Below are 12,200 nucleotides of genomic sequence, written 5' to 3'. Positions count from 1 at the left end.
TGGTCAACATATTAGAGAAATGATTATACATTGCTAATTTATTATATTCCAAAATGTTAATGTCATTCAAGTACTATGGCAATGAGTCGAATAGTCTACTAAACTGTGAAACTGACAGGACAGATAATTATTACTTACGAATATGAATTTAAGTGAATTGAATGAACTGATAAATGCTACTACAGATACCGACCCCAGTAGGAGAGGACCCGGGAGAATGCTGTGCTTAACGTTGTCTAAATTTCTAGCAAAATTAATTATACTCAGTGGTAGTAACAAATATAACTGAAGGACTAGGGGGGTAGAAATAGCCTAAGCTACTCTATCCCTTTGAGATGTATTTCTTGCTTATCTCAATAAACATTCTTGAACTTGAACTTGAACTGAAGTACATTTCAGTATCAGATTGCTTTCCGCAACATAGTGCTACATAGCCTTCCCGGCTTGGTGCCTTCTTTTGATAATTACTTGCTTACTTTCCACAACATATTAGATTGATCCTTATTTACGTGGATTTTAGTAAAAGGGGGGGGAGGGAGTAACACGTCGTTACTGCAGTGGTTTATCTTTTATTCTGGAAAAGGGCGGAAGTTACTGCAAATGGAATGTTGCGTATTTGAGGGGCATTTTCAAGCGGCAAATGCTACTTAAAAATCTGAGACAAAAAAAAGATATTTTTATACAATTAAATTAAATAATGTTAACTAAACAATGATATTTTAATTTGGAAGGAAATAATTTTTATGAGGTAAGCAATGCTTACTTACCGCTTAGGAATAACATGCCAATGGATCTGACCAATGTACACTTCAGCAGCAAAATGCTCACATACCCAATATCACTATGTAATTGAATGTAAAAAATATAAAAAATGAGAGACATCTATCACGTATGTTCGTGTCCATATGAAGGATGATATTACACAAAATCACAGCCAAATGTAATGTGTAGCAGGCTACTGCCTGTATCATACATCTATAGACATCTGTAACATTAACTACAGTATTATTAATATTAAACTATTCCCCCTGTAACTGTATCACAAATTTACTTGGTAGTTCTTCATTAGCAGTAATGATAAATATTTCATTGTTAGCAAATTACATTCTTTCTCTAAATTTGATAAATTTAGCCAATGCCTTCAACGTTAGCAACGAACAAACGTCTTTAGTATACGAAGCGTGTACCTCAACTGACAGTTACAACCAGAGAGAGACTGTTACTAATATAGTTTTCGCCAAGTTATAATGTGTTCAAGTTCAAGTTCAAGTAATTTTATTGAGACAAAAAAAAAATACATCTCAAAGGGATAGAGTAGCTTAGGCTACTTCTACCCCCCCCCCCACTTTGTCTGCTAAGTAATGAGTGTTTTGACCAATGTCTCGAGGATACACTGACCGTGGTACTTATTGCCAAGCAGCTGTAGTGGCCATTGTTCTCGTCATGACCGTCGCCCCAGTCAGCCTCAGCCTTGTCTCTGCAGCAGTCTCCATAGACCTGACACGCGTCGTCGCACCAGCACGGCCTGTGGGCAGGTGGGTATAAGGAGCCTAGTTAGAACTGTGCATGTGGGGAGGTCGGGTTGTTTTACTATAGGTGAATGTTGGCGGTGCAGGGCGGTTTGGCTACATGGATGGCTACGTGGGTGTTTGCTCTAAACCCTGGAAACACAAACCGAAACTGTCTCTATTTTCCACTTGTTACAAAGTGTAATAAAGTTGCTACATCTTCGCTTAACGTGTTTATGACGTATTAGAACGTTGTTACAACTTGCTATATTGGTTGTTATAACTGGTTAGGTGTTAAAACTTGTTCGAACGTTGTACCAATGTTGTAGTTTCGGTGTGTGTTTGGTTTAAACCCAGTCCTGGATGGCATATGACAAAAATGTGTGTTTGTGTGCAGGTTGTGCAAAGAGGTTGGTGTAAGTGAAATTTATATAGTGTGCCGGCTCACTTGTCCTCGCCACTATGACAACTCTCCAGATCCACACTTTTTATTCTAGTTAAGTTCATTATTATGCTGCTATCCAGTGGGTGGCAGTAGAAAAGGTTGCAGATGCACATAATGGGCTCGAAAACTGACCCCCCAAATAAATCTCGATAACGTAGTGTAATGTGTATAACAAAAAATGAGTTCAAGACCTGAACCACGTGTTCAAACTAAGAAGTTTCTATTTGCGCTGAGCTATAGTTGAACAAATTGACTTGCATATTATGCAATCCATCCTCCAGAAATGATAGTTCTTTAAAACTGTGGTCGATCGTACCAATACAGTATAGTAATGGAGCTCCAGTAAGCCACGTTTTGTACTGTTTGTTTTATAGAGTCCGGAAAAATAAAGCTAAAAACCAAACTTAAATATTCCTAGGCCTAATACAGCACATATATGTACTGTATTAGGCCACAGATAGTGTGTATTAGGCCTAGGATGGTTAGGTTTGGTTTCATTAGCAGCATAATACAAAAACTTTTCCGGTTTGTCCAAATTCAGTAATACAAAAGTCTATTTTCTGGTGTTCCATCACTACATGTATGTACTTTCGACCGCATCATTACTATAAGTACAGTATTTTCATTTTAGGAGGCTAGGCTGTATTATTCGCCCCACACTCATCCAGTGGGTGGCAATGCATAGGTCACGTACCTGGTGACAAATCAATAATTACAATGTATTTCCATGCACTTAATAAGCTCGTAGCAAAATAATTTATAATGGTTTCTAGGGTTGTGTGTACAATGTAAATGTTTTGTGGATTATGTGAAGAGATTTGATTATGGAGATATATTACACCAAGGTGCAAAGGGGATATAAAGTTGGCCACATGTTAATTCATCACTTAAAAATATTGTATTTCAGAAATTTTCTCGCGAGTTGAAATGTTTGTTTGTACAATTTATCAAATGGGAGAAGTTGGCAACAATTTCTAACTTTAATGACTTCATTCAAATTTTTGGGTCCACATACAACCGGTATCAATAACACCTTATTGATACAACTTGTTTATATGTATATATATATATATATATATATATATATATATATATATATATATATATATATATATATATATATATATATATATATATATATATATATATATATATATACATATACATGTTTCATATACACAGTTTATATTATACACTATGCTTACAGAACATGGTTTTCGCCACAGTTTCACCATACACTCGAAAGTCACCAAGTTACAGTTAATTAGCTCGTGTGTGGCAAGGAAGCCTCCAGACACTCACGTGATAGTGAAGCCTTGCATGGTGCATGTATTCTTGAAAGTACCACAGAAATTCGCAACTGAGAACATAAGAATAAAGTGAGATGCATAAGGCCTATTGACTCCACACAGAGCAGTTTCTGTTATATCCACCCAAACACATTCATTAATGTCTTACGCTCGAATCTCTCTCTTTAAAAGGAAGGTTTCTTATTCTTGGCCAAGAAATAACCAAGCTGTAATCAACTAAAATAAGCCCCCCAATATCATAGGCCTTTCAACCTCTTAATTAGTCTCTCGTAAGGTACAGCATCAATTAAAAGGCCTTGTTAAAGCCAAATTATAATGTGTCGTAATCCCTCCCATTATCTATTGCTTGAAATATACTGGAAAAGAATGAGAGTAAATTTGTTAAACATGATTGACCTTAGTAAAACTTTTGTTGTGAATCTTATTGTATATTTTTCAAGGTGTAAGCAAAATTTTGGGATCATTTCGAGCAATTTTCCTACAATAGACTTTATTATTATTATTATTATTATTATTATTATTATTATTATTATTATTATTATTATTATTATTATTATTATTATTATTATTAACACATTTAGGTACATCTGCATTTGTAATTTTTAACCTTACCTTGAGGTGCTTCCGGTGCTCAGCGTCCCCGCGGCCCGGTCGTCGACCAGGCCTCCTGGTTGCCGGACTGATCAACCAGGCTGTTGGACGCGGCTGCTCGCAGCCTGACGTATGAGTCACAGCCTGGTTGATCAGGTATCCTTTGGAGGTGCTTATCCAGTTCTCTCTTGAACACTGTGAGGGGTCGGCCAGTTATGTCCCTTATGTGTAGTGGAAGCGTGTTGAACAGTCTCGGGCCTCTGATGTTGATAGTTCTCTCTTGAACACTGTGAGGGGTCGGCCAGTTATGTCCCTTATGTGTAGTGGAAGCGTGTTGAACAGTCTCGGGCCTCTGATGTTGATAGTTCTCTCTTGAACACTGTGAGGGGTCGGCCAGTTATGTCCCTTGTGTGTAGTGGAAGCGTGTTGAACAGTCTCGGGCCTCTGATGTTGATAGTTCTCTCTTGAACACTGTGAGGGGTCGGCCAGTTATGTCCCTTATGTGTAGTGGAAGCGTGTTGAACAGTCTCGGGCCTCTGATGTTGATAGTTCTCTCTTGAACACTGTGAGGGGTCGGCCAGTTATGTCCCTTATGTGTAGTGGAAGCGTGTTGAACAGTCTCGGGCCTCTGATGTTGATAGTTCTCTCTTGAACACTGTGAGGGGTCGGCCAGTTATGTCCCTTATGTGTAGTGGAAGCGTGTTGAACAGTCTCGGGCCTCTGATGTTGATAGTTCTCTCTTGAACACTGTGAGGGGTCGGCCAGTTATGTCCCTTATGTGTAGTGGAAGCGTGTTGAACAGTCTCGGGCCTCTGATGTTGATAGTTCTCTCTTGAACACTGTGAGGGGTCGACCAGTTATGTCCCTTATGTGTAGTGGAAGCGTGTTGAACAGTCTCGGGCCTCTGATGTTGATAGTTCTCTCTTGAACACTGTGAGGGGTCGGCCAGTTATGTCCCTTATGTGTAGTGGAAGCGTGTTGAACAGTCTCGGGCCTCTGATGTTGATAGTTCTCTCTTGAACACTGTGAGGGGTCGGCCAGTTATGTCCCTTATGTGTAGTGGAAGCGTGTTGAACAGTCTCGGGCCTCTGATGTTGATAGTTCTCTCTTGAACACTGTGAGGGGTCGGCCAGTTATGTCCCTTATGTGTAGTGGAAGCGTGTTGAACAGTCTCGGGCCTCTGATGTTGATAGTTCTCTCTTGAACACTGTGAGGGGTCGGCCAGTTATGCCCCTTATGTGTAGTGGAAGCGTGTTGAACAGTCTCGGGCCTCTGATGTTGATAGTTCTCTCTTGAACACTGTGAGGGGTCGGCCAGTTATGCCCCTTATGTGTAGTGGAAGCGTGTTGAACAGTCTCGGGCCTCTGATGTTGATAGTTCTCTCTTGAACACTGCGAGGGGTCGGCCAGTTATGTCCCTTATGTGTAGTGGAAGCGTGTTGAACAGTCTCGGGCCTCTGATGTTGATAGTTCTCTCTTGAACACTGTGAGGGGTCGGCCAGTTATGTCCCTTATGTGTAGTGGAAGCGTGTTGAACAGTCTCGGGCCTCTGATGTTGATAGTTCTCTCTTGAACACTGTGAGGGGTCGGCCAGTTATGCCCCTTATGTGTAGTGGAAGCGTGTTGAACAGTCTCGGGCCTCTGATGTTGATAGTTCTCTCTTGAACACTGTGAGGGGTCGGCCAGTTATGCCCCTTATGTGTAGTGGAAGCGTGTTGAACAGTCTCGGGCCTCTGATGTTGATAGTTCTCTCTTGAACACTGCGAGGGGTCGGCCAGTTATGTCCCTTATGTGTAGTGGAAGCGTGTTGAACAGTCTCGGGCCTCTGATGTTGATAGTTCTCTCTTGAACACTGTGAGGGGTCGGCCAGTTATGTCCCTTATGTGTAGTGGAAGCGTGTTGAACAGTCTCGGGCCTCTGATGTTGATAGTTCTCTCTTGAACACTGTGAGGGGTCGGCCAGTTATGTCCCTTATGTGTAGTGGAAGCGTGTTGAACAGTCTCGGGCCTCTGATGTTGATAGTTCTCTCTTGAACACTGTGAGGGGTCGGCCAGTTATGTCCCTTATGTGTAGTGGAAGCGTGTTGAACAGTCTCGGGCCTCTGATGTTGATAGTTCTCTCTTGAACACTGTGAGGGGTCGGCCAGTTATGCCCCTTATGTGTAGTGGAAGCGTGTTGAACAGTCTCGGGCCTCTGGTGTTGATAGTTCTCTCTTGAACACTGTGAGGGGTCGACCAGTTATGTCCCTTATGTGTAGTGGAAGCGTGTTGAACAGTCTCGGGCCTCTGGTGTTGATAGTTCTCTCTTGAACACTGTGAGGGGTCGGCCAGTTATGTCCCTTATGTGTAGTGGAAGCGTGTTGAACAGTCTCGGGCCTCTGGTGTTGATAGTTCTCTCTTGAACACTGTGAGGGGTCGACCAGTTATGTCCCTTATGTGTAGTGGAAGCGTGTTGAACAGTCTCGGGCCTCTGGTGTTGATAGTTCTCTCTTGAACACTGTGAGGGGTCGGCCAGTTATGTCCCTTATGTGTAGTGGAAGTGTGTTGAACAGTCTCGGGCCTCTGATGTTGATAGTTCTCTCTTGAACACTGTGAGGGGTCGGCCAGTTATGTCCCTTATGTGTAGTGGAAGCGTGTTGAACAGTCTCGGGCCTCTGATGTTGATAGTTCTCTCTTGAACACTGTGAGGGGTCGGCCAGTTATGCCCCTTATGTGTAGTGGAAGCGTGTTGAACAGTCTCGGGCCTCTGGTGTTGATAGTTCTCTCTTGAACACTGTGAGGGGTCGACCAGTTATGTCCCTTATGTGTAGTGGAAGCGTGTTGAACAGTCTCGGGCCTCTGGTGTTGATAGTTCTCTCTTGAACACTGTGAGGGGTCGGCTAGTTATGTCCCTTATGTGTAGTGGAAGCGTGTTGAACAGTCTCGGGCCTCTGATGTTGATAGTTCTCTCTTGAACACTGTGAGGGGTCGGCCAGTTATGTCCCTTATGTGTAGTGGAAGCGTGTTGAACAGTCTCGGGCCTCTGGTGTTGATAGTTCTCTCTTGAACACTGTGAGGGGTCGGCTAGTTATGTCCCTTATGTGTAGTGGAAGCGTGTTGAACAGTCTCGGGCCTCTGATGTTGATAGTTCTCTCTTGAACACTGTGAGGGGTCGGCCAGTTATGTCCCTTATGTGTAGTGGAAGCGTGTTGAACAGTCTCGGGCCTCTGATGTTGATAGTTCTCTCTTGAACACTGTGAGGGGTCGACCAGTTATGTCCCTTATGTGTAGTGGAAGCGTGTTGAACAGTCTCGGGCCTCTGATGTTGATAGTTTTCTCTTGAACACTGTGAGGGGTCGGCCAGTTATGTCCCTTATGTGTAGTGGAAGCGTGTTGAACAGTCTCGGGCCTCTGATGTTGATAGTTCTCTCTTGAACACTGTGAGGGGTCGGCCAGTTATGTCCCTTATGTGTAGTGGAAGCGTGTTGAACAGTCTCGGGCCTCTGATGTTGATAGTTCTCTCTTGAACACTGTGAGGGGTCGGCCAGTTATGTCCCTTATGTGTAGTGGAAGCGTGTTGAACAGTCTCGGGCCTCTGATGTTGATAGTTCTCTCTTGAACACTGTGAGGGGTCGGCCAGTTATGTCCCTTATGTGTAGTGGAAGCGTGTTGAACAGTCTCGGGCCTCTGATGTTGATAGTTCTCTCTTGAACACTGTGAGGGGTCGGCCAGTTATGTCCCTTATGTGTAGTGGAAGCGTGTTGAACAGTCTCGGGCCTCTGGTGTTGATAGTTCTCTCTTGAACACTGTGAGGGGTCGGCCAGTTATGTCCCTTATGTGTAGTGGAAGCGTGTTGAACAGTCTCGGGCCTCTGATGTTGATAGTTCTCTCTTGAACACTGTGAGGGGTCGGCCAGTTATGTCCCTTATGTGTAGTGGAAGCGTGTTGAACAGTCTCGGGCCTCTGATGTTGATAGTTCTCTCTTGAACACTGTGAGGGGTCGGCCAGTTATGTCCCTTATGTGTAGTGGAAGCGTGTTGAACAGTCTCGGGCCTCTGATGTTGATAGTTCTCTCTTGAACACTGTGAGGGGTCGGCCAGTTATGTCCCTTATGTGTAGTGGAAGCGTGTTGAACAGTCTCGGGCCTCTGATGTTGATAGTTCTCTCTTGAACACTGTGAGGGGTCGGCCAGTTATGTCCCTTATGTGTAGTGGAAGCGTGTTGAACAGTCTCGGGCCTCTGATGTTGATAGTTCTCTCTTGAACACTGTGAGGGGTCGGCCAGTTATGTCCCTTATGTGTAGTGGAAGCGTGTTGAACAGTCTCGGGCCTCTGATGTTGATAGTTCTCTCTTGAACACTGTGAGGGGTCGGCCAGTTATGTCCCTTATGTGTAGTGGAAGCGTGTTGAACAGTCTCGGGCCTCTGATGTTGATAGTTCTCTCTTGAACACTGTGAGGGGTCGGCCAGTTATGTCCCTTATGTGTAGTGGAAGCGTGTTGAACAGTCTCGGGCCTCTGATGTTGATAGTTCTCTCTTGAACACTGTGAGGGGTCGGCCAGTTATGTCCCTTATGTGTAGTGGAAGCGTGTTGAACAGTCTCGGGCCTCTGATGTTGATAGTTCTCTCTTGAACACTGTGAGGGGTCGGCCAGTTATGTCCCTTATGTGTAGTGGAAGCGTGTTGAACAGTCTCGGGCCTCTGATGTTGATAGTTCTCTCTTGAACACTGTGAGGGGTCGGCCAGTTATGTCCCTTATGTGTAGTGGAAGCGTGTTGAACAGTCTCGGGCCTCTGATGTTGATAGTTCTCTCTTGAACACTGTGAGGGGGTCGACCAGTTATGCCCCTTATGTGTAGTGGAAGCGTGTTGAACAGTCTCGGGCCTCTGATGTTGATAGTTCTCTCTTGAACACTGTGAGGGGTCGGCCAGTTATGTCCCTTATGTGTAGTGGAAGCGTGTTGAACAGTCTCGGGCCTCTGATGTTGATAGTTCTCTCTTGAACACTGTGAGGGGTCGGCCAGTTATGTCCCTTATGTGTAGTGGAAGTGTGTTGAACAGTCTCGGGCCTCTGATGTTGATAGTTCTCTCTTGAACACTGTGAGGGGTCGGCCAGTTATGCCCCTTATGTGTAGTGGAAGCGTGTTGAACAGTCTCGGGCCTCTGATGTTGATAGTTCTCTCTTGAACACTGTGAGGGGTCGGCCAGTTATGTCCCTTATGTGTAGTGGAAGCGTGTTGAACAGTCTCGGGCCTCTGATGTTGATAGTTCTCTCTTGAACACTGTGAGGGGTCGGCCAGTTATGTCCCTTATGTGTAGTGGAAGCGTGTTGAACAGTCTCGGGCCTCTGATGTTGATAGTTCTCTCTTGAACACTGTGAGGGGTCGGCCAGTTATGCCCCTTGTGTGTAGTGGAAGCGTGTTGAACAGTCTCGGGCCTCTGATGTTGATAGTTCTCTCTTGAACACTGTGAGGGGTCGGCCAGTTATGTCCCTTATGTGTAGTGGAAGCGTGTTGAACAGTCTCGGGCCTCTGATGTTGATAGTTCTCTCTTGAACACTGTGAGGGGTCGGCCAGTTATGTCCCTTATGTGTAGTGGAAGCGTGTTGAACAGTCTCGGGCCTCTGATGTTGATAGTTCTCTCTTGAGCACTGTGAGGGGTCGGCCAGTTATGTCCCTTATGTGTAGTGGAAGCGTGTTGAACAGTCTCGGGCCTCTGATGTTGATAGTTCTCTCTTGAACACTGTGAGGGGTCGGCCAGTTATGTCCCTTATGTGTAGTGGAAGCGTGTTGAACAGTCTCGGGCCTCTGATGTTGATAGTTCTCTCTTGAACACTGTGAGGGGTCGGCCAGTTATGCCTCTTATGTGTAGTGGAAGCGTGTTGAACAGTCTCGGGCCTCTGATGTTGATAGTTCTCTCTTGAACACTGTGAGGGGTCGGCCAGTTATGTCCCTTATGTGTAGTGGAAGTGTGTTGAACAGTCTCGGGCCTCTGGTGTTGATAGTTCTCTCTTGAACACTGTGAGGGGTCGGCCAGTTATGCCCCTTATGTGTAGTGGAAGCGTGTTGAACAGTCTCGGGCCTCTGATGTTGATAGTTCTCTCTTGAACACTGTGAGGGGTCGGCCAGTTATGTCCCTTATGTGTAGTGGAAGCGTGTTGAACAGTCTCGGGCCTCTGGTGTTGATAGTTCTCTCTTGAGCACTGTGAGGGGTCGGCCAGTTATGCCCCTTATGTGTAGTGGAAGCGTGTTGAACAGTCTCGGGCCTCTGATGTTGATAGTTCTCTCTTGAACACTGTGAGGGGTCGGCCAGTTATGCCCCTTATGTGTAGTGGAAGCGTGTTGAACAGTCTCGGGCCTCTGGTGTTGATAGTTCTCTCTTGAACACTGTGAGGGGTCGGCCAGTTATGCCCCTTATGTGTAGTGGAAGCGTGTTGAACAGTCTCGGGCCTCTGATGTTGATAGTTCTCTCTTGAACACTGTGAGGGGTCGGCCAGTTATGCCCCTTATGTGTAGTGGAAGCGTGTTGAACAGTCTCGGGCCTCTGATGTTGATAGTTCTCTCTTGAACACTGTGAGGGGTCGGCCAGTTATGTCCCTTATGTGTAGTGGAAGCGTGTTGAACAGTCTCGGGCCTCTGGTGTTGATAGTTCTCTCTTGAACACTGTGAGGGGTCGGCCAGTTATGCCCCTTATGTGTAGTGGAAGCGTGTTGAACAGTCTCGGGCCTCTGATGTTGATAGTTCTCTCTTGAACACTGTGAGGGGTCGGCCAGTTATGTCCCTTATGTGTAGTGGAAGCGTGTTGAACAGTCTCAGGCCTCTGATGTTGATAGTTCTCTCTCAGAGTACCTGTTGCACCTCCGCTTTTCAACGGGGGTGTTCTGCACATCCTGCCATGCCTCCTGGTCTCATGTGATGTTATTTCTGTGTGCAGGTTTGGGACCAGCCCCTCTAACATTGTCCACGTATAGATTATTATGTATCTCTCCTGCCTGCGTTCAAGGGAATACAGATTTAGGCTCTTCAGTCGGTCCCAGTAGTTTAGATGTTTTACTGAGTGGATTCTAGCTACCCTAGACAATATGAAGGGGAGTACAGCGTGTCAAAAAAATAGCTACGAGAAGGATTTTTAGCATCGCAATATACGTTAGGCTAATTGGAGTTCAATGTATTCTATCTCCCTTGTCAGAAATCCACACCACATATGCTACCCCCACGACTCCTCGGGGTGGCTTTAATGATTTGCAAGACAAGTGCTCATTTATTTCTCCTTTATATTCTTTAAGCACCCTGCGAAATACTTCATCTGGCCCTACTGGAGACTTCTTTGGCTTTTGTTTCATAATAATTTATCTCTTGTAACAACTAAACTAGTAATTTTATCCTCTTCACTGCCTATGAAGATTTGTTTAACTACAGGAATATTATTAAGTTCTTCTCACGTGATTTCCGAGACAAATTCCATATTTAAAATACTGCTTATTTCTTTCTTATCAGTTGCCTGAACTGTCTTTTGTTTTAATGACCTATTATTTCCCCTTTGATATACAGTATAATGTTTGATATATCCGAAAAAATATTGATTGATATATCCGAAAATAATTAACTGTCCCGTTGTACATTCTTCATAGATTTTTTTTTTATTTTTTTTCTCTATTTATTTTGAAGTAGTTTAAATGAGCGTGCGGACGCTGCCGCTAAGGAAGCTATCCGCACTTGTCCCATCTCCCGTAAAGGTATTCCTTATTCAGACTTTTACCCAGTTATTCATTCCTCCATCCTTACCCCGTTGGCAGGATTGTTGGTCTTCTGTTACTGGTAACAAACTGCGTACTCTTAAGAGTCGTGTGTCTCTGTGGCCTTCCTTCTACCACCGTAACCGGCGGTGGGAAACGGCTCTTGCGAGGTTATGTATTGACCATACATTTTTAACTCAAGGTCACTTAATGGAGTGCCGCCCTGCTCCTTATTGTCCTAATTGCATTGTTCATCTTATGGTTGTGTATAATCTTGTTGAATGTTCTGACTTCCAGGACAAGTGTGTCTTGCTTTCCGACCGTTCCCCGCGGTCACTTGTCCCTCGATAGAATTCTTGGTGAATAGGATACTTTTTATACCGGTCGCCTAATGCGTTTTTGTTCTCGTATTGGCATCCTTGGTGATATTTAGCGCCCTCTGATTATTCCGCACATTTGATGGTGCTACAAAGCCTTCCCGGTTTGGTGCCTTCTTTTGATAATCACTTATTTGACAAATTGATGTTCTAGACTGACCTTACCATTCTTAATCATGTTGTACAATACTTGCTTTTGATAAAGTTCTTCGGTCTCATGATTATCCATTTGGAGTTATTGTTATTCGACCTAATCAATT

The 12,200-nt window shown here is 44.4% G+C and overlaps 1 protein-coding gene across 5 annotated transcripts in view; it reads right to left on the bottom strand.

The window, feature by feature from the left end:
* LOC123755802 (uncharacterized) overlaps positions 1-12,200 on the bottom strand; it is an 81,859-nt gene that overhangs the window by 37,103 nt on the left and 32,556 nt on the right. For all 5 annotated transcript variants that reach the window (XM_045738623.2, XM_045738624.2, XM_045738625.2 and 2 more), the window contains exon 3: positions 1,399-1,525. In XM_045738623.2, coding sequence (XP_045594579.2) covers positions 1,399-1,525 — 127 coding nt within the window. The remainder of the gene's footprint in view (positions 1-1,398; positions 1,526-12,200) is intronic.

The sequence above is a fragment of the Procambarus clarkii genome, chromosome 43 (genome assembly GCF_040958095.1).
Source record: "Procambarus clarkii isolate CNS0578487 chromosome 43, FALCON_Pclarkii_2.0, whole genome shotgun sequence".
NCBI classification, from domain to species: domain Eukaryota; kingdom Metazoa; phylum Arthropoda; class Malacostraca; order Decapoda; family Cambaridae; genus Procambarus; species Procambarus clarkii.
The sequence above is the reverse complement of the archived record's forward strand: the minus strand, read 5'-3'. Positions and strand labels throughout refer to the sequence as shown.